The sequence below is a fragment of the Stenella coeruleoalba genome, assembly GCF_951394435.1.
Source record: "Stenella coeruleoalba genome assembly, chromosome: 9".
In the NCBI taxonomy this organism is placed as follows: Eukaryota; Metazoa; Chordata; class Mammalia; order Artiodactyla; family Delphinidae; genus Stenella; species Stenella coeruleoalba.
Genome location: NC_137155.1, coordinates 19,768,866 through 19,794,920, shown reverse-complemented (window position 1 = coordinate 19,794,920; position 26,055 = coordinate 19,768,866). Strand labels below are relative to the sequence as shown.

The window sequence follows — 26,055 nt, the reverse complement described above, 5'->3', positions numbered from 1 at the left end:
GAAACAACTTGCTAATTACATACCTACTCCTCCCCGAAAGGGAACAGAATGCACCCCAAAGTCAACAGCCTCTCAAGCACAGAAAGCGTTAGACCAGAGGCTGGATACACATTACTATTCCTGGAGATGCTTCATTTTCTTGGCCTCATATCCCCATCCGAAAGCACTTCAGTAACACTCCAGGGCTCTGTCTCCACCCCTCCCATCTCCCCAGGAGAAGAGGAGGGATGTTACCTGACTGGCGAATTTTGGAGAAATAACCAGGCCTACAATTCAGCTCCCGGTCCACTCTGCCCTGACTCAAAAGCAAATGCATGCATCCTGGCTGCCCTCAGCAGCCTGAGGGAGGGGTGCAGTAGTCCAGGCTGTGCAGTGACTGAGGGTAAGTCTGTCTGATCCAGGTGTAAAGTACTAGCAAGTCACCTTGGTCAATCAATGTCTTAAGCCATGGTTTCCTACCATCTATATCTATATCAGATAATATTTAGCTCTCCAGCAGTCTACTTCCCAACTGTTTCCAAACTCAGACAAGGAAGAGGGTATTATTATATTGTCCCCTAAGACTCTAACAGTATCTCTGAGGAATACCGTCCTGGGGGAAATGTTAGACCATATAACTCAGAAGTTGTTCTAAATGTAGGATTCTGTGACTTAATGACTTCTCAGATACTTCTAGGATCTTCTAACTTAGTGTCCAGTTGACATTTCAAATTCAATGAATCTAAAATTAAATTTCTCTTCCCCCCACACCAGTTCACTCTCCCAACTTTGCAGCACATCAAAAGTACAACTGGCCTCATATTCATTGAGATTTAAAAGGTTAAAGTTCCCAAATGGTAGGGAAGTTGAAAACATCCCTATCATGATTGCAAATCCATACTGACATAGCCAAGTGGTGTTTGAAAATCTGTGATCGCCAAGATCTAGTGAGAGTATGGAGAAAAGAGAAGGGGCCAAGGTCAATATCCACAGGTGCTGTGAGGAAGCTGGGGGAGAGGGAAGAGCGAGAAACCTAACATGAGGACCAAGAAATAATTCCCAGAGAAAACGACTAGGACGTGTCATGCCATAGAACCACCCCCCTCCAAAAAAAGAGCATTTCAAAAAAGAAGCATAATCAAATGCTACTCAAAGAACAGGGAAGAAGTGAGCATAAGCTATTGGATTTGATGATTAAGAAATTCCTGGGAATGAGACCAAGTTTGTGGCGGTGGGGCTGAAAGGGGAAAAATCATTTCCCATTCATTTATTCAACCAGCATTTATTGAGCATCTAAGGGTTATGAATTCAAAGCATGTAAGCCACTGTCCCTGTCCTCAAGGCACTTACAGTCCAAGAGGAAAACAGAAAATAGACAGTTATAACAGACAGTAAGAAATGCTTCAGGGGCTCTGGGAACACATAAGAAGAGTAACTAATCAAGACTAAGGGAGAGGACAGAAGATCAAAGGTAGCCTTTCTGGAAAAGATGACATCTGAGCTGTGCCTAGACAGGAGTGAGCCAGTCAAAGAGAAGGGGACCCTATACAGAAAGGGCATAATGGCTGGAGAGAATGTCTTATACTTGAGTAGTAGACTAGGTAACTCAGTATAGCTAGAGCCAAAGATTCCTGTGGAGAACTGGTGGAGAATGAAGCTGAAAGGTAATGAGGGGGACAGAAAGGGCTTTGTGGGCAATGTTAGAGCTGATGGGGAGTCAAGGAGAGATTTTAAGTGGGAAAGTAACATGAATAAATGTGACTTTAGAAAGACATCTCTGGTGGGCAAATGAAGAATGAGTTGGAAGGTCAAGGTCAAAAATAGATGCTGGAAGACCCAACTAAGGGTTGGGTCTTTATATATAGATATAGATATATAGATATATCTAGATATATAGATACATATAGATATATAGATATATCACATTTTCTTTTATCCATTCATCTGTCGATGGATACTCAGGTTGTTTCCATGTCTTGGCTAATTGTAAATGATGCTGCAGTGAACAGGGGGCATCTTTTTGAGTTAGTGTTTTTGTTCCCTTCAGATAAATACCCAGAAGTGGAATTGCTGAATCATATGGTAGTCCTGTTTTTGATTTTTTGAGGAACTTCGATGTTTTTCATAGTGGCTGCAACAATTTACATCCCCACCTTTGCTTTTGTTGTTCCTTTTAGTAAAGGTGTTCATTTTTACCCTGACATATTTTCTTCTTAGCATTTAATTCTATATGACATGTCCTTGTGTATGTTTCCTTGTTTGCTATCTGATTCTTCACCCTAAAATATAAGTCCCTTGAGAGCAAGGTATTTGTCTAATCCACCACTATTTCCCCAATACCTAAAACAAAGCCTTGTACATTGTAGGCATTCAACATAGTTATTAAATAAATAAAATAAAATCTTTATGGAGCACCTGCTTGTGCCAACCTCTTAGGTGCTGAGGATAAAGAAATGTAAAAAATCAATAAACAGAAACTTCAATTAAATAGATTTGGGAGACCAGAAAGGAGAACTCTTACACCTGCAAGGATAGCAGAGCCCAACAGGAAGAACTCTTCTTTCCATGGCAAAGACTCAGGCAGTGAGAAGCCATGGGATCTTTGTTTACTTAGCCCTCCCAACTTCCTTTTCCTTCTTATAAAAGCACTCTCCTTCCCTTGCCATTGGGGGACTTGCGCATGACTCATAATGGTTACAGACCTCCAACTGCAATTCTCTTCTGCTCCTGAATAAACACATCTTTGCTGGAGAATTGCCTGATAGTATATTTGTTTTAGGTCAACAGAAGTAATCAAAACAGATGTAATTCCAAAACCCCAAAAACATACAATTTACTGGGAGAGACAGACAGAAAAAACAAGAACACTGGGCTTCCCTGGTGGCGCAGCTGTTGAGAGTCCACCTGCCAATGCAGGGGACACGGGTTCGTGCCCCAGTCCGGGAAGATCCCACATGCCGTGGAGCGGCTAGGCCCATGAGCTATGGCCGCTGAGCCTGTGCTCCGCAACGGGAGAGGCCACGGCAGTGAGAGGCCCATGTACCGCAAAAAAAAAAAACCCAAAAAAACAAGAACACTATTAAAAAATAATAGTTATGTACAATGAGAAGTGCTATGAAGGAAAAGAACAGACCTTAGAGCAAAGATTGATTTTAGATTGAGTAATCAGGAGAGGTCTTTCCAATGGGGAACATTCTGAGACGTAAACAGAGACCTAGTCAAACTAACAGCAGATGGAGAAGAGTTCCCTATGGGATATGAGCACGGGCAAAGCCCTCTGTAGGATTTTCTACATTCACTTCTTACATTTTCCTCTACTGGGATGCTTGTTTTCATCCAAGAGTCATAGGTGTTTAAAGCTGAAAGTGATCCTAAAAGCTATCTAGCCCACCCTCATTTTACAGAAGAAACTCCGAATACATATGTACTTTTTGCTGGGAATTTTCAGTCTTTAAACTGAGGGTAAGAGAACGTAGATGCCCTGTGGGAGGTCAGCAAGCTGACAGAGCCAGCAGGGCTACGTGTAGAATCCAGTCTTCCTGACTTTCTCTTCAGTGGCTTCCTGTCATTCAGCCATCTAAATTCAATATATTAAAAATAGTAACTTCTACTGAGAAATTACGTGTGCTAGGCATTGTTCTAAGCACTTTGTGTGTATTAACTCATTTAATCCTCACAATAGCAAGTGCAGGAGATATTATTATTATCCTTTCATTACAAATGAGACAGCTTAGAAACAAAAAATTAAGCAAGATGCCCAAGGTCATGCAGCTAGTGACGGAATCAGCTATCCAGACTCCAGAGCACACTCTCAGTTTCCATGTAGCTGCCTCTTTCTGTGCTGTAGTTTTTCATCTCACAAATGATGTATCATTTTGCAAGGGTGGTTCCTGCTAAAATTAATGTAGCATCTTCTACAATTTAAAAGTCATGAAAACTTTATTTCAAAATCATTTGTAAACTTCTTAATTTAGGTAGCGTTACTGATTAGGGCTGAAGTGATGAAAGCCAGGTCTATGGGCACAGCAATCTTATACCCAAAATAAACTGATCCTAAAGCAATTTTTAGATGTTGAGCTTAATCTGCTTTTTCACCCACCCCACAGATTGAGCCAACACACACACAGTTCTTTGATGGAGCCGTGTGGTTTTGGAAGCTCCCTTATCTGAAGTTCACACAGTGCATGCCTAAGAAACTTGGAACCACTCTGCTTTAGTGAATTGAGGTCAGACTGACCTCTGAGGTTATCAAAACATAAACTCAAAAAGTCATTGAGACTACTCTTTTGTTTTAGAATTCCAAGTAATTTAATCTAACAGGCCTGAACCATCTGGTTTCTCTCCTGCAACACGGTACAAGTTTTAACGTTTTTCCAGGGACATTTTTCCCCAAGTGAGATGAGTCATCCACACTATAAAATCTGAAGGTGATTTTACAAGTCTTTGCAAGTCCACACACTATTATCTTTTACAAACAAACAAAAAGTTACAGTTGTTTAAAATGAAAGACAGCCCTAAGATACTACTTATATTATTAAACTAATCAAACACTTTTCATTTTAGGACAACTGCATTACTTGACTAGATTATTTAGACTTTCCAAATTCATCCACATAAGGGTTTTCTCTGTATTGCTTGTCAAACTACACACATACAAAAAAAAAAAAAAGTTGCATTTTCATGGAAAATGATCTTTGCCAAACCTCCCAAATAGCTCTGAGTTTGACTGATAGTGTATGAGCTCTACCATCTAACAAAGCAGCATTTCGTAATGGGTAAATGATACTAAGGAAAATGATAGTGAAACAGAACCTGACTTCTTTTCATGAGTTGATGCAACTGAACCTAAAAAGCAAGCCTACAGTTTTTCAAGTTAGGTTCAAATTGCATCACAATAATTGAAACTGATTGCTGTTTTCAATTATTCCTTCAAAACATTAGGCAGTCTAAATATACAAATCTCCATTTTGAAAACTAACACTTCCAAAAACTTTAAAGTTTAGATCCAGCTCACATTACATTTTTATGTGTTGTTTCTTAAGTCCCTGAGAATTCACTGACCAGAGAAGTCACCAAATTAAATGCCATTTTAGAACTATGATTTAAAAAATTAATTCTGCAAATCTATTGCATTAATAAGCTTAATAAACACAACTGTTTAAGACAGGAGTGTTAGAATCATTAATTTCCAATTTTATAACATTATATAAATTCACTCTTTTATTACCTGTACATTTTAATGGATATTCTTGACAATTTATTTGATTGGGAAAAATTTGAGACTATCTCCAAAAATAATTCTGTGCTTTAGTGTCATGTCAAGATTGAGTAATTTTTAAAAGTTACTCTTGTATTTTTTTAAGGGTAGTACAACTAAACAGATGTATTGAATATAATGGTTCTTTTTTTTTAACATCTTTATTGGAGTATAATTGCTTTACAATGGTGTGTTAGTTTCTGCTTTATACAAAGTGAATCAGCTATATGTATACATATATCCCCATATCTCTTCCCGCTTGCATCTCCCTCCCACCCTCCCTATCCTACCCCTCTAGGTGGTCGCAAAGAACCCAGCTGATCTCCCTGTGCTATGTGGCTGCTTCCCACTAGCTATCTATTTTGAATATAATGGTTCTTAATTATTGTTTTTTATTTCACAATTATTTTACTCATATGTACACATACTATAAATGATTATTTTACATATATCAATATAATTACATATATATGTGTGTGTATATATTCTTATTCTATTTCCTCTCCAAGAGGAAAAACCAGAGTGATATAGAGGCTATAATTTTACCCAAGTAGTCAGGAAAACCAGATTCTGGTCTCAGTTTTGTAGTTGTCTGGCTTTGGGGATGTCATTTAATTTCTCAGATCCTCAGCTGTCCCTCCTGAAAAAGGTAATAGCTCAGCACAAAAATCTCTATGTTCTTTTCTAGATCATGCTATGGTTTGAGCACTCTGACAGACTCTATAAATCTGATCCCCAAAGGGCTCAATATCATTCCACAAAGTGGTGGGGGTGAGAATTAGGGTGGAAGGAGGGACAGGAAGACTGATCATAACCCATGACGTGATATCATAAAGAAATATTTAAAATGCAAAAACTGGCAATGATTTTCATTGTCCTGAGCAAAATCCCCAGTAATTCTACATGTTTCCCATATCCTGATATGAGATTTTTCCAAAGTGAATCCAAACGTCAATTAATTCAACATAAACTCGTCTCTGTAAGTTTAGAGTTTTGTCCGGGTAATGAGAATGCAGAAGTCTTAAAAATCAAGGGCCAAGAGGGTTAAAACTGCCCAAGGTCGTATTGCTAGTGAGTAGCTAGGGCAAGATATGAACCTAGTTCTCCTGAGCCCTATGCCTGGACTTTTAATCATATTATCAAACCAAAAGACTTCTTATGAGAAAGGATGCAAGTTCATAGCTCATCATAACTGTTGAAGTTTCCATGTACAAGTTTCTGTTAGGGCCCGGATCACATTATAAAGTGGTTTACTGGCTCTGGGTTCTGTGGTTCTTTATTAGTTGGCATTTTTAGTTTCTCTGAACTGGAAGACAGAAGAGTATTAAACCAGAGTTCCTCTGCAGCAACTATGTATTGACTTCTTAAACATCTTCTTGTTTCTTATCTGTTGTAATTGTTATTTTGCTTTTCACTGAAACCAACATTTTTTTCTGACAAGGAGGAATGCCCTTTTAAATACTGTCTGATGACTGGCAGTTCAAATCCACCTTCAGTGAGGCTGATTGCCCAATTATCTCACCCAATCCCCCACTCAAAGTCCCCTCCTGCCCATAGCAATCTTGCAGTTAGACCTGGCCTAGTGACAAAGTTCTAACCTAAAGCACATCACTGAAATTCTTGACTGTGGGGTCTTGGGGAGACTTTGGCTTTCCTAATAAACAAAGGTAGAGAACCATTTGCCTTCTACCACTGTGATTTTCCCCCTTCTCCTGGCCTGGTGAATGAATATGAGGCTGGAAGAGGAGTAGCCGTATTGGAACCACGAGACAATAAGCAAGAGGATACTAAGGACTGTGGAGTGAAAAGATAGAAAATTTTCACTTTTATTGGCATTATGGAGGACCAGCCCTGGATTGCCTTCCTCTGGACTTTGTGTTACAGGAAAAAAATAAGCCCTTATTTCTTTAAGCCCCACTATCAGTCAGGTTTTCCTGTATTGGTAGGTGAAGGCAGTATAAGCTGATACCTTAGAGAATTACTAGACCCAGAATGTTGTGCATAAAATAGCTACTTTGAAGCACACTGAAGTGTTTGCATCCAGTCAGCTTCTGAGACTAGGCACTTAAATGTTTTTATGCTCTCCTTAAGTCATCTGTATGGAGGCCCATAAAAAGAAAGGTGCTGTGTTCTTGAGACCTAAAGATCTTTCAGAACCTTATGCCTTTTCTCTTCTGTTTCAATCAGCCCTAGGATTATTTTTCAGTTATTGAAAGCTTACCTTTTATGTCTATTCATCAATAATTGTTTAGAGATTTGACTGTCACAAGCACAAGAAACAGCCTGAGGAAAACTTTGATGTTTTTATTCTAGATCTGCACCATCTTTCTTAACCTTGAATTGGAGCAGCACAATATAATTTCTTAAATGACATATTCATTCACTTGATAAATATTTTAAAATATTCTGTATGCTTGTAAATCAGGGAATATAATATGAATAAGACATACTCCTAGACATCCAGGAATAATCTAATATGTGTATACCATTGAGTGCCTTGACTAACAGGCAACAAAACCATGTTGAGAAACTGTCTTGTATTTGAAGTTCATTATGCAACTTTCTGTCGACTACTCCTTATTGACTCAAAACTGATATTAATAATGGCCTGAAAATAGCTTTCATCACTACCCATGGCAGAAATTAGAGAAAAACATCTAATATAAATATTCTACATTATATAGGCAAAATGCCCTTAGAACAGAAAAGGAAGCCAAGATGGGTATGGATGGTACATTTGAAAAGAGGGTACAGAGATCAGGAGAACAAGATTGAGGAAAGGGGTCAGGAAGTAAGTTGAAGGAGTTCCTACCTGATGGCATGTATTTTCTCAGTGAAGAAGGATGGAAAGTGAAGGTGAAGGGCAGTGAAGTGGGGGATTTAGCATGAAAAATTGAAGAGTGGTAATAGTCTGCTCAGGGTACCATAACAAAATACCACAGATTAGGTGGCTTAAACAACAGAAGTGTATTTCTCATAGTTTTGGATGGTGGGAAGTCCAAGATCAAGATTGTGTCCAGTTTGGTTCCTGGTGGGAGTTTTCTCTTCTCTGCCTTCTTGCTGTGTACTCATATGGTGGAGAGAGAGCACTGGTGTCTCTGCCTCTTCTTATACAGGCAACCACCCTATTGGATTAGGACCCCAACCTCATGATTTAACCCTAATCATCTCTTCACAGGTCCTATCTCCAAATACAGTCACATTGGACGTTAGGGCTTCAGCACAGGAATGGGGAGGGGAGGACAGAAACATTTAGTCCATAAATAAGAGCTTAAACAGTCTCTCTAAGAAATGGAAGGAAGAGACCCATAGAAGGATAGACAGGCATTGTTTGGAGCGACTGAAGTTAAATACCACTCAGGAAAACCATCAGCAGTCTTCCACTTCCAGCCATGATAAGGTAATGGTACGAAACGATCCTTCCCACCATATATAACTAGAGAAATGGACAAAATATGTGAAACAACTGCTTTCAGACGTTGGACAACAGTCATCACAATATTCGGATCTGTGAAAGAAGGAAAATAAATGAGATGAGACTTATGATAGCCCAGGCTTTCTGCATGGAGACATTTTTTGGCTGCTTGTGAGAGAAAGAGTGCCAGGCAGTCTCACTAAGCCAAGGAGATAGAACCCCAGTGGGATTCAAGGATGTTGAGGTTGCTGGAATTTATCAGCAAAGTACTGGAAAAGTGGGAGTTACACAGAAAAGATAGCTTGAGAAGTCTGCATAGGGATCCTTGCATCTTTGCATTTTAAACAATATGTGTGCAGGGGACACTCCATGAGGCTGAACAAAAAAGTGACTACTGGGGACAAAACATCTGCGGGGAATCTGTAAGCAGAACAACTACTATAGTTCGTACGGGATTGGAAAATTTACAAATTGAGACAAATCAGAGTACAGACATGCCACAGAACACTTGGGGCGTTCAGTAAAGACCCCAGAAGGTCACATGATAGGAGTAAGGAAAAACTAGCCTAGAGTATAAGTTATTCTAGTCTTTCCTTAACAAAGCTTAAGTATAAGCTGAGAAAAGATGAAGCTTATCTTCAAGTAAGTTAACTGACTACAAAAACCAGTACAAGGGCTTCCCTGGTGGCGCAGTGGTTGAGAGTCCGCCGGCCAATGCAGGGGACACTGGTTCGTGCCCCGGTCCGGGAAGATCCCACATGCCGCGGAGCAGCTGGGCCTGTGAGCCATGGCCGCTGAGCCTGTGCGTCCAGAGCCTGTTCTCCGCAAAGGGAGAGGCCGCAACAGTGAGAAGCCCGCGTACCGCAAAAAAAAAAAACAACAGTTCAACACTTCTTAAAAATAACAACATAATATAGTCAACAATGTAACTTACTAAACATCCAGCATATAATAAAAAAATTACTATATCTGTAAAGAAGGAAAATCTGACACAACACATAACCAAGAGAAAAATTTAGAATGTAAACACACAGAGAAATTACAGGGATAATAAAATGAGTAAACAAGTTCTTTAAAACAGCTATTATAAAAATGCTCAAGGATTTCAAAGAAAAATGAGAGGGAAGTGGAGATTTTTTAAATGAACCACATAAAACTTCTAGAGATGAATATATCTATAGTGAAAAATTCACTGGAATGACTTAATAGCAGATTAAACACTGACTTTTTTTTTCCCCTAAACAAACACTGTTTAATTATTTTGGAGGGAGGCAGTGAATAAAAACAAAAAAATCCCTACTATAAAACTAGGTAAATGCCACTAACGACCAATGATTTTCTTGTTGTACATTATGAGGAAGTTATCGTTTATTGTGCCATTCCTCTCTGCATCTTTCTGAGATGTTTCTAAACTCAGAATTGACTATATGCATTTTTAGCCCCTTTTAAGGTAGTTGAAGAAAAAGGAGGTTAACAAAAGCTAGTAAGAATTTTAAAATATGCTAAGTTCATCCTACTTACAAAATTCAGCAGTATGTTGCAGGCTATCTATTATGCAAATTGTTGGTGCCTTTTTTTTTTTTTGGCCAGTTTTGGTGAGTAATTAAACAGAAGTTAATGGCTTTTTAAAGACAGTTGCATATTTACTGTGCTGAACTTGAAGACATAGCAATAAACACTATTCATAATGAAGCACAGAAAGAAAAAAAAAGGCTTAAAAAATGAACAGGAACTCAATGAAATGTGGGACAATATTAAGTTGTTTAATAGATGTGTAATCGTTGTTCCAGAAAGAGGAAGAAGACAGAAAAATAGTTGAAGAAATAATGGCTGAAAACTTTCCAAATTTGCTGAAAAATATAAACATGTATATCCAAGAGTTCAATGAATTCCAAGAAGGATAAACACAAAGAAAACTACAAGGCATATCAAAATCAGATTGCTAAAGATTCAGTAATAAAAAGAAAAATCTTCAAAGCAACAAGAAAGAAGACACATACATACAAAGGAAGAAAAAAAATATTCCACTGATTTCTCATTTAAAATAATGCAATCCAGGAGACAATGGAATGACGTCTTTTAAATGGAATGAATGAAATTTTAAAAAACCTGTCAGTCTAGAAGTCAATGTCTAGAGAAAATCTCTCTCAGAAACAGAGTAAAAATAAAGACTTTTTCAGAGAAATACAAGTTGAGAAAATTAAGCACCAACAGACGGACCTGTGCTTCAAGAAATGTTAAAGGAGGTTCTTCATGCTGAAGGAAAATAGTTCCAGATGAAAACTCAAATCTAAACCAAAAGAAAGAAGGCCAGAATCAACCTATTTGTGGAAAAATAGAAAATACTTTTTTCTGAGTTTTAAATTTCTTTAAAAGATAATGAACTCTGGGCTTCCCTGGTGGCTCAGTGGTTAAGAATCCACCTGCCAATGCAGGGAACACGGGTTCGAGCCCTGGTCCGGGAAGATCCCACATGCCGCGGAGCAACTAAGCCCGTGCGCCACAACTACTGAGCCTGCGCTCTAGAGCCCACGAGCCACAACTACTGAAGTCTGCTTGCCTAGAGCCCGTGCTCCACAACAAGAGAAGCCACCACAATGAGAAGCCCGCGCACCGCAACAAAGAGTAGCCGCCACTCTCCGCAACTAGAGAAAGCCCGCACACAGCAACGAAGACACAACCCAGACAAAAATAAAATAAATTTATATTTAAAAAAGATAATGAATCCCTTCCACTACCCTTTCGCTTTCTTCTTTCAATACAATTCAGTCTTAAAGCCATTAGATTCGTCCAAGCAAAGCAGGCATCCATGCCAGGGTAAGGGGTGCAGAAGGGGCTCTGTTGGCCCAGAACAGGGCATCAGAACTAGGGTACATAAAGGGGAGCATCCACTCAGTGGCGCAGCCTTCCTTGCACAAAACAGGTGAGGAGGGTGCCCCCAAGGAGGAATGTCCCAGAGTAGAATATCAGAGCCCCAGTGGAAAAAGGAAGACAAACGAGGAAGCATGGCTCACTGTGGGATACTGGAGCCCAGAGTAGATGGAGCCCAAGAAGAGGACATCTGCCCAGCACAGACAGTCAGAGAACAAGCAGACTGAGAAGGGCATTCGTCCACATAGAAGTATAATGTAAGATGTTGAAGTCTGCAAGGAATGAGGAGGAAGTTCCTAAGGAGGGGGCAGCCACTGTGGGATGTCAGAACCTGAGCAGGACAAGGAGGGGGAACCGAGGAAGTGAAACCCTGTATAACATACCAGGAGCTAAGTGGGATGTGGAGAGTGGCTCTACTGGGGGAGGAGGGTGGCATGTGGTGACAGAGCCTCCTCAGTATAAGGTGGGCAACCCCAAAGAGGGGCAGCTCATGCATGGAGCGTCAGAGCCTGAGTAGGGTAAGGAGGGCATCTACAGAGGAAGGTACTCAGTGCAGGGCGTGTTAGCCCAAAGTTAGAAAGGCAACTACATAGGAGGAAAAGCAACTGGCATAGGATGTCAGAGCCCAAGCAGTATGAGGAGGGCCTCTGCATGGCAAGCAATGTCAAAGCCTGAGCAGGATGAGGAAGGTATCCACACAGGGAGGGAACAGTGGCAGCCACGTGTGTGACTACTTCCACACAGGGGGAGTGATCAAATAAGTAACTACATGAATAATGAGAGCTGGGATTCTCACTGTTGGAGAAGGACATTGCAGATATGTAAAAGGAGAAGACTAGTATGAGCCCTGTGGTGCTAAATTGGACCTGGAAGTATCCACGTACAGTTTAGGTTTAGTTTAGGTTTTTTAGGTATATAGAGGTACATAGATATGGGGGGAAATATGTATATGTGTGTTCCTACTTACAGTCTCTAGTTCTGTCTACTGAGAAGGCATGGGAGAAGCAACACTTCAATGGTGATGATCACAGATAGAGTTCAAATCTTGGTTCCTATGTACAATTCTCCATTAAAAAGGATTCAAAGAGTCCTAGAGAAATGACCTATCCAGGATGGAGCATGGAAAGTACAAGAGGAGCCTGGGACATCATGCTGTGCTATAAAGTAAGGAAGTGCTCAGAGGATGATAGTTACACATCAAAGGGACAGAGAAGGCAACCTGAAAGGACTCCCACTGAATCTGGAACAATTTGAGCAGCAAAATAAATAGTGATAGTAATGGATTATAACCCATTGAATAAAATAGAAAACCATGAGTCCATACTGATATAAATAAACTAAAAGTTTGATGAGGAATGCGTATATTTATATAATTGTAAAGTACCTACCCACGAAATGCACATCCATTACAAAGGGGGCAACTGAATAGTGGAGAAGCCTAGCAGACACCACTTTCAACAAGCAGCCGCCGTGAAATCACCAATCCTGGGCAAATCCAAATCCTGTGCCACCGATAGGATGCAGTGAGAAGAGCACAGCATGATGTCTGTGGTATTTCCAGGAAATATGCAGAACCTGAATCTATTCTTGAGGAAACATAAAACAAGCTCAAATTAAGAGAACTTCTACGGTAAACCTGGCCTGATCTTCATGTCAAGGGAATGAAAATTAAAGAAAGGCTGACTAAAGGAGAGGAAGGGCCATGATAATCAGCTGTTCTGTGTGATTCTGCACTGCATCCTTTTACATTATTGGGATAATTGGGGATACCCAAATTAGGTCCGAGGATTTTGATGGCTGACTGTAAGAGGATGCCCTTGTTATAGTAAATACACCAATAATATTTAGGGGTGATAGAGCATCATGTCAGCAACTTACTCCCAACTCGTTCAGGGAAAAAAGTTCTTTGTGTTGTACTTGCAACTTTTCTGTTTGAGATTGCTAAAAATGAAAAATACATGCTGAATAAAATATAATTGACTGTTTAAAGCAAAAATAAATTCTAATGTAGGGTTTATAAATACATAGAAATAAAATGCACGGCAATCATAGCATGAAGCGCAGGAGGGGGAAGTGAAAGCCTGCTCTTGTTAGGTTCTTACATCAAATGTAAAAGGATAAAAAATTATTCTAAGGCATAATGTGCAATAAATTAAAAATGCAGCTGCTTACAATGTAAATAAAGAAACAGCAGTCAAAACGTTGGAGTTCAAAGACAAAAAGCAGCTGCATAAGTGTAGGAAGGGGTGTGATATGGCTTAGAAAAATAGCTAAGAATGACATATTAATATGACACAAAAAGAGAAATAATTAGGGCAACAGTAATAGACTCTGTTACTTAAAGCTTTAAAATTTCTCTCATCAAAAGACTCCATGGGCAAAATTGAAAGCAAGCATCAAGTGTAGGGGAAAAAATCTCAAATACATTCCAGGAAAAGGGTGAATATTACCAGTATATAAAGAGCTATTATGAACGGTAAGAAAATTATAAGAATTCCAATTTAAAAGCAAGCAAGAGATGAGCAGACAATTTATAAAGAGGAAACAGTGGACAAAAATGTCCTCATCCTAACTCTATGCCATACATAAAGTGCAATATAGGTATATAGGTATAGATATCTTGTTTCCCAAAATAACTTGAGCTCAAGTCTCTACATTTAGAAGGATGGATTTAATACATGGAATTTTATAACGTACATCTGCCATCAACCAGAATAAGACGATATTTTACAACTCCTCCACCATTTATCAGGTAGTCCCACAAAGTAGAAATTGCTTATTTATCAAAATAGGAAAGAATATAACCAGTAGTTGGAATTATGGCTTATATTTCAGAGATCAATTCAATGAGTTGTAAGCTATAGATACATGATTCTTGTTGTTATGAACTCATGATCTATGGAAGAAAGATGATAGGCATAAATATTTTAACTAACTGAAAGGTGCAATATGACAAGCCCCATTTATATTCTGGAGTGTAGGTATAACGTTAAGATTAAAAGATTAGGGATTAGTGATTAAAAGATAAGCATTGGGTTATCTAAAATCTGTTGTACCTTAAATGACAATATATGCTTGAAGGAGGAAGGAAAGAAAGACATTCCTTTCATTCTTATTTACTATAGCTTTAATTTCTCCATTTTTGATTGTTATAACAATTTACAGCCATCCAAATTGATGACTTCCAAAAAATGAAATAGCCCAAAGCTAGTTGTAAAAAATATTTTCCTTCAAAATATGGCTTCCATCATTCATGCAAGGTTCATAAAACCACTCTTTAAACAAACATTGTGAAAATAACTAGTTAAGATATGAATTCATACGAACCTGTAATACTGTTCTTTTGGGTAACTGTGAAATGTCAAATTCAGGAATCTCACCTACAAGAAAGACTTCAGACACATTTTGTTCAGGTGAAATGTATTCTTCTTTAGAATTTACTCTGAGTTTTAACTTGCTTCTCCATTTTTTAAATTGAAGTTCATGCTTTAACATCTGCCGTGAAAATAATTTACAAATTCCATGGAACTCTTGTAAGGATTAAATGAGATGATACATGTAAAACACAATGCTTGATACAATCATAGCACCAATTAAACATTATTTATTATCATCATTGTCATTATATAAATTATCATTGTCCAGAGCATGTGTAATAATGTGTAGTCTCTGAATCACCATTATAGATCATTTCCACCAGTTGTCATACAACATTGGCATAGGCAGTCACCTTGAAGATGTGGTCCAGCCTTCTCTTTTAGAGATGAGGAAGCGGAATCCCAGAGAGTCAAGGTTCTGGTAATGCCAGAACTGGTATGTGGGGCATGGAAGGGTGCGGGTTAGCATGGGGCTATAGAAGGAGAGTTAGGGGAATTCCCCGGCAGTCCACTGCTTAGGACTCTGTGCTTTCACTGCCCAGAGCCTGGGTTCAATCCCTGGTCGGGGAACTAAGATCCCACAAGCCACATGGTGTAGCCAAAGATGAAAAAAATAAATTAAAAATAAAACTAAATAAATAAATAAATATTTTTAAAAAGAGAGAGTCAGAAGGAAAGAATTTGGAGAACTGCCTAATCTATCATTACAGGAAGTCCCCATTTTAACTTTCAATACGTTCCTTAAAACTGCATAATCAAGAAAACACCCAAAGGGTAAATAAGTGTTGTACCCATACAAACACACACACACACACACACACACACACACACACACACACACACAATTTTGGTGTAATATATGGATATATTAGAGCCTAAGGAAGAGCACACATTGGAGAGCTAGCACATACAAGTGTTCCCTGCCTCTCCTCCCAGCAGACACCTGCCTTCCTCACTCCACCCTGAATACTGGCCTAGTAATATTGTTAGGCCAAGATATCACATAGCTAAAAGAAAATATTTTCTCTAACTATTTAATACATATCTATATTGAGGATATTATTATCATATATATTAATATGTATCAACTACTACAAAACATTGTGCTCAGTGTATGGGGATGGTTAAGAGAACAATACTGCCTGCTCTCAGGGATGTTCAGTTTAAGGGGATGTAAAAGGGGCAGCCTGGTCATGCACAGTTACCTTTTCACCATTAGACAATCAATGGCCAGGCTAGGGGCCAGGTCAAAACATTAGCTTGGTACAAGAAGTGGTGGAAAACACAGAATGCCCAGACTAAAACAGTGGTACCCAAAGTACAACCATTTAACTGGCAACGTTGAAAATGTCGTCCACAAAAGGCAGGTGCTAGAGGACATCCGGTAAGAACACCAGTTCAATACCAGGGGTCGGTAAACTTCTAGAGAGTAAGAATGATCAATGCTTTATGCGTCTCAGTCTCCTCCGCAGACTCTAGCACTGTTTCAAGCATTATGTGAGTAATAAATCTTTTCTTACTCTCTTGGTACATACATAGTATCGTCAGTGTCAACATCTGAAACAATCTGGAGTGAGAGGCATTGATCTTCCCCTCCACAGGGCAACCATAAAACAGGGGGGTTAATTTCTTCCTATTTTTCTCTTTCCTATTTATCCCAACTTTGTATTTCAAAGAATATTAATAAAACGTTACCTACTAAATAATGTAACTACAAAAAATTCCAGCGTGTTTCTATGTCTGTTCCTAGTCACTATGAATATTCTAAAACAATATTAAATGATAATATACTGTACTGATAGCTAAAGCAAACTAGAGATACTTTTAAGTTTGGAGGAGTTTGCTTGGATCCTCTGTTTTGATTGATTTAATTCCTAATGGGTGTCCCAGTTAAGAATGATCCTTTAAATTCAGCAATTTAGTAGTTTAAAAAATAATTTAGTATTAAGATTATAATTTATTAAATTGAATGTTGAAAAAGAATAAAAAGCAATTTAATCTTATCTAGAAAAGAATAAATTTAATCTTTATCATTTATTTCTTTGTTATAATCATATCAAACAGTTCCTCTTCCACTTTAGACATCTATATCCACCTAAACACTTGCTTAAACAAAAAATCTTGGTGTCTTTATCAATAAATTTAAACAAAATGTTAAAAAGATTTTTCCTTGATGTTCATAGTTCAAATGAAACAACAAAATTTTTTAGGAAATATTTTGGGTAGCTGAGGTGACATTTAAATTACTAAGTTAAAAGAACAAGGACCCCATTAAAAGTATATAATATTCAGGACTTTAGTGTTTTCCACACAGCATTATTATCTGAGGTAACATCAATGTAACAGCAAAATTCAGTTTCTAAAAAAATTGTTTCCAATATGCCATACCAGCTCATCTTCTCTCTCTTTATACTTATGTCTTGCTTTATCCCTCCATTTAGTTAGGATAATTATCAGCTTGTAGCAGTAGAACATCTGTTGTACCCACAGTAGTGTATCTGAAGAAAGTGCATTAGATTACTGTATATAGTTAAAGCTGCTCTCAAAAAAACAAAGTGTTTACTATTCTATCATGTTTTTAATATGAACCAATGTTGCATCTGATAGTTTTTTATTTTAATTACATATGAAATTACTTTTGACAGCAGTAGATAGTACTCCTGAGACTTTATTAACCTGTAAACATCACCTTTGCCCTTATAAATTAAGATATAATAGATGCAATAAAATGTCAAGATATATATCATTTCTTTTTTAACAAATCTGTTCTTTATAAAACCAGAACTTCCAAATTTATTCGTAGAAATACAATCATGAGGTAGTATTCTGATTTAGTTAAATACCCTATGATTAAATAGATTGTTCCATATATATATATATATATATATATATATATATATATTTTTTTTTTTTTTTTTTTTTTAACCAGGGGTCCAAAGCTCAAACATAGGGGCCAGGCTGGGAAGGAGGATGATTAAGGCAGGCCTTGGAGACACCACTCTTAGATAATTGTTTCCTCTCAGAAATAGAGACCCACTACCCTTATGTTAAAACCATCAGAGGGTCCACTCTGAGGTACGAACAGGAGCCAGTCAAGAGGAAATGATTCTCTGATTTGCAGCAGCCATAAACAAATCAGTATCTAGTGAGCTGGATAAAATCTCTGTTCTTGCTCCTAAGAGCACATACATACACTGTCCACTCATTACAACTATCAAGGGTTTAAGTAAAACTTAAACTTATTTTTCTATAAGTTTTCTCAGGTATTCATTAAATGAAATATCTGTAAAGAATGAAGAGCTCTCTACAAAAAATAGTCAGTTTTGATATCTATCAATCTATCTATATCTATACCAGCTCTCTATTATGTAAAAAAGTTAATAGTAGATCCCTATTTATATTGAAACTTGTATATATATATCTCACACAAATACATACAGAATTTTATTTTAAATATGCTGTTTTCTATTACACTAAAACCCTTTGAGACATATCTCATTAAATATTTTAAATTAGTGGCTTTACATTTCATGACAATCCTCTAGACATAAAAATAATAAAAAATTCTTTAGTACAAATTATGTTTAACTGTTAAGTTTGTTGAAACTTTGGATACATGAAAACAAAAAACCAATTGTTACTATGTAAGGATTTACCTTTAAGTCGTTCTTTTTGACCTTTCACATAAGAGTGCCAGTGATGAAATACGCATTTTTTAAGTCTGAAATTGTCATATTCTATTGATTTTTCCATTTTTTTCAGCCAGAAGCTCATCTTCATTTGTAGGAGATATTGCTATCTTTCTCCACGTGCTGTAAGCAGAAAATACAGAAACATAATATTTTGATGTTATGGCAATACATTAGTAAATAAATTGAGAGAGAGAAGAAGAAATACACTGGGCTTCCTTTACCTCCTCAAAAACCACAGCATGAAAGAAATTGTTATTTTTACTGTTTTATTTACAGCTAGTCCTTGCATTTCCTTTAAGCTTGCACTTCCCGTGTCTACATTTCGAAAGCCCAGAAAGCTCTGAAATCTAAGAGTTTTTTTTTTTCCATAACCTATTTAAGGGCAAAGCTAGACCTGACCTAAACTAATTTTGCATCAAAACCTCTCTGAATCTGACACATAGCTGTTCACAGTCTTTCTTCATTTTTCTTAGTAAGAATATACATATATGTTTTACTGTTGAAATACTAATATGTTCAGATATGTTTGGTTCCAATGTGCCATCCCAGACACCACTGAACATGTTATACAGTACACAGTATGTGCAGAGATTTCCTTTCTAAAAAGTTTTCTTAGAAAGGGAATCTAGATTCCAAAACATGTTGTCTTCAAGGGCTTCAGATAAGCGGATTGTGGACCTATACTTTCAATTTTGAAGTTCTATTAAAAAAAAAAACCTGACACCTCAAAGAAGTAAAGAACATCTTTTAACTAAGTAAAAACCAATTAAATATAAAAGAAATATATAATACAAAATGGTGGAAACAAGATTAAATAGGTAGGGACTTCCGTGGTGGCACAGTGATTAAGAATCCACCTGCCAATGCAGGGGGACACGGGTTCGAGCCCTGGTCCAGGAAGATCCCACATGCCGTGGAGCAACTAAGCCCATGCGCCACAGCTACTGAGCTCCCGCACCTAGAGCCAGTGCTCCACCACAAGAGAAGTCACCGCAATGAGAAGCACATGCACCGCAATGAAGAGTAGCCCCCGCTCGCTGCAACTAGAGAAAGCCCGCCGGCAGCAACGAAGACCCAGTGCAGCCAAAAATAAACACATTAATTAATTAATTAAAAAAAAGATTAAACAGGTAAAATCAGCACAACTGGCCAAAAGTGAGCTGTTCTTCACCTGGAGAATGTCAAGAATAAGAACACAAAGAGGAAGAAATAGTGTATAAAAATCATGTTCTTACTAAAAGTGGGTCTTCAGTAAACATCCAGTATAAAAAGTACATGCTTTTATCATTAATTCTGGAGTCACCTAAAATAAAGAAAGAGATGAAATAACAAGCATTAGAAATAAATGGAATGCACAGGCTACCTCTGGAAGATGTACAAGAGAATGAGAGTGATGGTTGCATTTGGGAAGTAGAATAAGGCAGTAGGGAGACAGGAACAGACTAGAAGAACTATATACCATTTATATATTCTGGAATTTTATTGTGTATGCCTATTACCCATTTTTTTTAAAGTTAAAATCACAGCTTAAAAATTTCCCATTATATTGCACTTACTTTAAAGCATTTTCAGGTAAGTACTATGGCATTATTATTATCAAGTATATTGATAGGAAATATTGATAGTTGTGGGTTGGCTGGTCACTATTAAGCTAAATGATTTTGCCTTCTCAAGGGTAGAAAATGAGGGAGGGATAAATTGGGAGATTGGGACTGACATATACACACTACTATATATAAAATAGATAACTAATAAGGACCTACTGTACAGCACAGAGAACTCTACTCAATACTCTGTAATGGCCTATATGGGAAAAGAATCTAAAAAAGAGCGGATATATGTATATGTATAACTAATCCACTTTGCTGTACACCTGAAACTAACACAACATTGTAAATCAACTATACTCCAATAAAAATTTTTAAATAAAAATAAATAAAATTAGGGGCTAAGCCCAAACTCAAAAAAAAAAAAGTAGAAAATGAGATTCTCTGTTAAAAAAAATACAAGAATGCCTCACTTGCCAAGCAGGAATAGGAAAACTATATAAATTAAAAGTCTAAACTGTGGAATATGCGGAAAGAGATGCAGATATCACTTGCAGTTATTCACAATAACACACATTAATGTGCGAATGGCTCACTGAGGATTGCTGAAATCGTCTGTACCTTCTGTACATTCTTTAAAGAGTAAAGATAGTATTATATTAACAGTAGGTTAACATAATATAGGTATCTTTACTCCACCTCAATTGGACATCAAAGCTCTTAGGAAGGCAACAGCGGCAGCACTAAGCCTCCACCTTCAGATGGCTTCACAGGTTTGGGACAGAGACACTTGGATTTTTTGAATTCACACAGGACAGCTTTGAGATTCCCAGAAGCAATTGGTTGGAATTTTAAGGAGAAACCAACCTCCTGTGTTACAAAGATAGGGGCTAGAAGCAGTGAAATTTGGGATACTCCTATCAACACTGTTACTATCCCAGGATGGTGAGACCTGGAGAAATTTTGTAATAAATGAAAAGATAATGAAATACCATTACAAATCATTAATGCTAACTTACAAACAGATACCAAATTTATGGCTCTTTAATATCAGTAGTAATTGGTCCCATTACTTTTTTTTTTTTTTTTTTGGCTGTGATGGGTCTTCGTTGCTGAGCATTTTCTCTAGTTGCAGAGAGCGGGGTCTACTCTTCATTGCAGTGCTTGGGCTTCTCATTGCGGTGGCTTCTCTTGTTGCGGAGCACAGGCTCTAGGTGTGTGAACTCAGTAGCTGTGGCTCATGGGCTCTAGAGCGCAGGCTCAGTAGTTGTGGTGCATGGGCTTAGTTGCTCCACAGCATGTGGGATCTTCCCGGACCAGGGATCAAACCCGTGTCTCCTGTATTGGCAGGAGGATTCTTAACCACTGTGCCACCAGGGAAATCCCCCCATTAATTTTTAACTTTGTAAGATACTCACTTTATTATATATGAGAAAATGGACGTATTTAAATAATACCTATAGAAAAAAGGTTTTACTTCTATAATACTTGATGTACCTAGTATAGCATAAGTTAATCATTAACTTCAGATTATAATTTTTGGTTTCTGGCATATTATAACATAATTTCTCTTCTGGTGGGCAATTCCTCTTTTTGCTCAGTTAATCCTTGAAACAAGAAATTATATATTAATTGTCTTAACACATCTTACCATATTTTAAAGCACCATGCCTTTATTTCATTCATGAGCTTTATTAATATCCCATATAGTATCATTCTAGAATAATGCTAGCAACATAGTATGGAGTTTGCTATAGATTGAATGTTTGTGTTTCCCGTAATTCATCTGCTGAAACCTAATCCCCAGTGTGATGGTATTTGGAGGTGGGACCTTTTGGAGGTGATTAGGTCATGAGGGTGGAGCTCTCATGAATGAGATTAGTGCCTTTAAAAAAGAGGCCCCAGATGGGCTTCCCTGGTGGCTCGGTGGTTAAGAATCTGCCTGCCAATTCAGGGGACACGGGTTCGAGCCCTGGTCTGGGAAGATCCCATGTGCCATGGAGCAATTAAGCTCATGTGCCACTACTGCTGAGCCTGTTGTGCTCTAGATCCTGTGCACCACAACTACTGAGCCCACGCGCCACAACTACTGAAGCCCACGTGCCTAGAGCCCATGTTCCGCAGCAAGAGAAGCCACGGAAATGAGAAGCCCATGCACCGCAATGAAGAGTAGCCCCTGCCCACCGCAACTAGAGAAAGCCCACATGCAGCAACTAAGACCCAATGCAGCCAAAAATAAAATAAATAAATAAACAAAAAGAGACCCCAGAGAGTTCCATCTCCCCTTCTGCCATGTAAGAGCATAGCAAGAAGATGGCAGTTTATGAACCAGGAAGCAGGCTCTCAAGACATCAAATTGGCCAGCACCTTGATCTTGGACTTCCCAGCCTCCAGAACTCTGAGAAATAAATTTCTCTTGCTTGTAACCACCAGTCTATGATATTTTCATTATAGCATCCTGAACAGACTCAGAGTTTATTAATATGTGTTGAATGCATTAATTTAAATCCCTCCCAACTCTGAATTGTTTATTTTTCATAGGCTATAAAAGCTAATAGTAATAACAACAATAGTAAAAAGAAACCATGTCTTTAATGCAGAAGTGAGCACAGTCTAAAATACAGTACCATGGCCTGACATAAGTATTGGATTTTTCATGCTGAGTAGTTTTCTTATTTTTTGACCTTCTGCAAATTATTGACAGACCATTTAGTGTTCAAGGAGCTTTTGTGCATGGAGGGAAACACTCACTGTTATTTGTATTTTAGAGCTCTGTTTAATAAACACAGTTAATTCAGTACAACTTGGAAAAATCAATTTTTCTTACACATGTAAATGTTTATTGCAAATTTCATTAGGTAAAGTCCCTGAAACAACTTAAACTAAATTAAAAACTTACAAAGATGTTCCTTAGAACTCTCAAATGCCATACACAGCAGACACACATACATAAATGCTATATCATTAGCTATTATTACTTATTTTATATTTAAACTTATCCTAAAGTAAACAGTATGAATCTAGTTTGTATCTTCACTATTTCTATACTTCATTATTTTTATTCCTTCCAGATTACAGTAACACTTATTTTGATCCCTCCTCAGGAAACGATCTCCATCTCAAAAGACTACTTTTGCAAACCAGCAAGGATATAGGATGTGGTTATCTTGTTTAGGGCACAAGATCTGTCTGCTTCTCCCAAATTATTAAAACCCCAGCTCCTGGGTTCATAAAGTTAAGTTTCCTTTTCATAGTTAAGCTTTGGTTGTTATATCAGTAAGACTTTTTAAGTCCACATCTTTCATTTAGATTTTAGAGTTTTGTTACTCAGTGCTCTCTCTGATAGCATCATTTTAAAACTCGTATAAGGGAGTGATCTCTAGGACATATTGAGTGAGAAAAGCAAGAAGCAGAAGGCTGTATGTAGTCTGCTACTTCTGTGTAGGAAGTCAAGGGGGAGGGGAATACATGTATTTGCTCATATATTTTCAAAAAAAAGCAATGGAGAGATAAACTAAAAGCTACTGAAATTGGTTACCTAGAGAAAGGGATGGAATAGAGTAGATAAAGAGGCAGGAAAGGGAACAATACTTCTCTGCGAACTCCTCATTTATTGTTTTGATTTTTGCTGTCATGTAATGTTACAAATAATTGAAAAAGCATAATTATATCAAAGAAAAAAAAGATGACCATCGACACACAAAAAAGTATTATTTTAATGAAAATACCGGGTAAGATATATATATCTTAAAAGCAAAAAGAATTGCATAATTTTCTTAAACAGCTTTCCATAGTTCTTTGGTTACTGGTCTTGTGGTATTGTTATTTCAAAACCATCATATGGGTGTTGTAGGATGAAACTAATAAGCAATTAGTTAATGTCAGGCAGACCATGGGTGCCTCCTGATGCAATGCATTAGAAGGAACCCAACATCTCCTCTGCATTATTCTTGTCATCAGAGAAAAAGAAGGAAAAAAGAACCTGAATATCGAGTTTGTAGATCTAACTGCAAACTTGCAGGAAATACAAGAAACAGAACAAATGAAAGGATTCTAGAGGAAATGAGAATGTGGGACATTTTACATGACAGATGATCTGTTTTCTTCTATAAATAAGTGGCGTGGGAAAAAAGAAGAAAGGAGAGGGCTTCCCTGGTGGCACAGTGGTTGAGAGTCCGCCTGCCGATGCAGGGGACACGGGTTCGTGCCCTGGTCCGGGAGAATCCCACATGCCGCGGAGCGGCTGAGCCCGTGAGCCATGGCCGCTGAGCCTGTGCGTCCGGAGCCTGTGCTCCGCAACGGGAGAGGCCACAACTGTGAGAGACCCTCATACAGCAAAAAAAAAAAAAAAAAAAAAAGAAGAAGAAAGAGAAATATTGCAGATGACAAGAGACATTAGATACATAACAAACCAAGTGTAATGTGCGGACCCTGTATGGATTTCAACTTAACAGAGCCATATGTGAAAAGGCATTTTCGAGGCAATTTGGAAAACCCAAATATGGACTGAATATGGAGTCTATATATATCTGAATGTGATCATCACTAGATGACATTCAGGAATTATTGCTCATTTCATTACATTTTACAGACAATTGCACTGTGCTACGTTCTCTAAAAACACCATTTGTTGTTAAAGATGAACACTGAAGTATTTATTGGTAAAGTAATACAATTCCTGGGATTTACTTTCTAATACTCCAGCAAAACGGGGGAGGGGAGAATAATTAACAAGATTGGCAAAATGTTGATTATTGTTTAAGCTGAATGAAGGGGGATCATTATATATTCTCTCTACTTTTGAGTCATATTTAAATTCTTCTGTAATAAAAAGATGTTTTTAATGTTACAGATGCCTTTTCTTCTTGTAATTAGTAGGCCCACCTGGAGATTTCATTTCCTAAGAAATGAGAATCAAGTCTGTGAATTTAGTTTCCTCCTTACAATGGTTGATTCTTTAATCTTGGAACACACAGTTAAACTGTCTTTCTGTCTACTGTCATGAGAGCAGTTTCTCTCTTTTTTTTTTTTGTAACTGTTTGGCTTACAGTTTCTTGTATTCAATCTTCTCTGTTTGCACAAATAGAAACAAATACATATTCATAAATAGACATGTCCTTGCTGTGGAGGACTTCATAGCGTGAGGCCATAAAAATGACTGCACGCTGAAACCATGCAAAGCAATCTTAATAATCCATGGGGGAAATTACAATTGTTTGTGATCTGTAAAATATTTTAGCAAACCATTAAAAACTCTGACTGGCAGTTATAACTATAGGAAAGAAAAATGGCGGGGGGGGAGCAAAGCTATGTTTATTTAGTATACTGTAATTTAAAATATTAGAAACATTGAGGATTAAAGTGTTTTATGTCTTTGTGGGGGAAAAAAAAACCTTTGTTTTTCTCTGAGGGTGAAAGAGAAATGAATTGTCTATCCAGCCTAGGTTGAGCTCTCTAAGCAATCCTAGGCACCTAGAGATTTACAGTTTGCGAAGTCACATCTATTTTCTGTTTTTTCTAACTTATGAAGTGGGCAGCCTTTCTATGCCTTGGTGAATTGTCATACTCTTTTCTAAATCTGGATCAGCTTCCAATATTTTGTGCTTTTAATGTCATGAAGTATCTCTATGAATTCCTTTTCAAATAAAACTTTAGATTTGAAGTAGCTACAGTGTCTCAGAATTCTGTGCAAACTTGTAAAGATTCTCTATGGGCTTCTAGCTAGACATTGGACACAATCTGATTGTATTTTATAAGGTCATTTTCAAAATATTGATAATATTTACCCCTCTAGATCAGTGGTTTTTAATAATTTTAGTATCTTATAGCAATGGTTTTCAAGCGTTTTTTCATGTGACATTATACTCAGTGCAGTACTGTTCTAGAGGATAAGGGGTGGGGAGGAGAGGACCAAGAA

The 26,055-nt window shown here is 37.7% G+C and overlaps 2 protein-coding genes across 2 annotated transcripts in view; one reads left to right on the top strand and one right to left on the bottom strand.

Annotated features, from left to right (window-relative positions):
- The window catches only part of FBXL13 (F-box and leucine rich repeat protein 13), a gene marked incomplete at its 5' end in the record, with an annotated part of 181,607 nt that overhangs the window by 137,597 nt on the left and 17,955 nt on the right, over positions 1 to 26,055 (bottom strand). The window contains 5 exon segments of the mRNA XM_079931715.1: positions 14,850 to 15,017; positions 17,288 to 17,397; positions 18,556 to 18,655; positions 18,657 to 18,711; positions 19,827 to 19,894. Of these exon segments, the coding sequence (XP_079787841.1) occupies positions 14,850 to 15,017; positions 17,288 to 17,397; positions 18,556 to 18,655; positions 18,657 to 18,711; positions 19,827 to 19,894 (501 nt within the window).
- LRRC17 (leucine rich repeat containing 17) overlaps positions 1 to 26,055 on the top strand; it is a 163,347-nt gene that overhangs the window by 125,903 nt on the left and 11,389 nt on the right. The window lies entirely within an intron of this gene.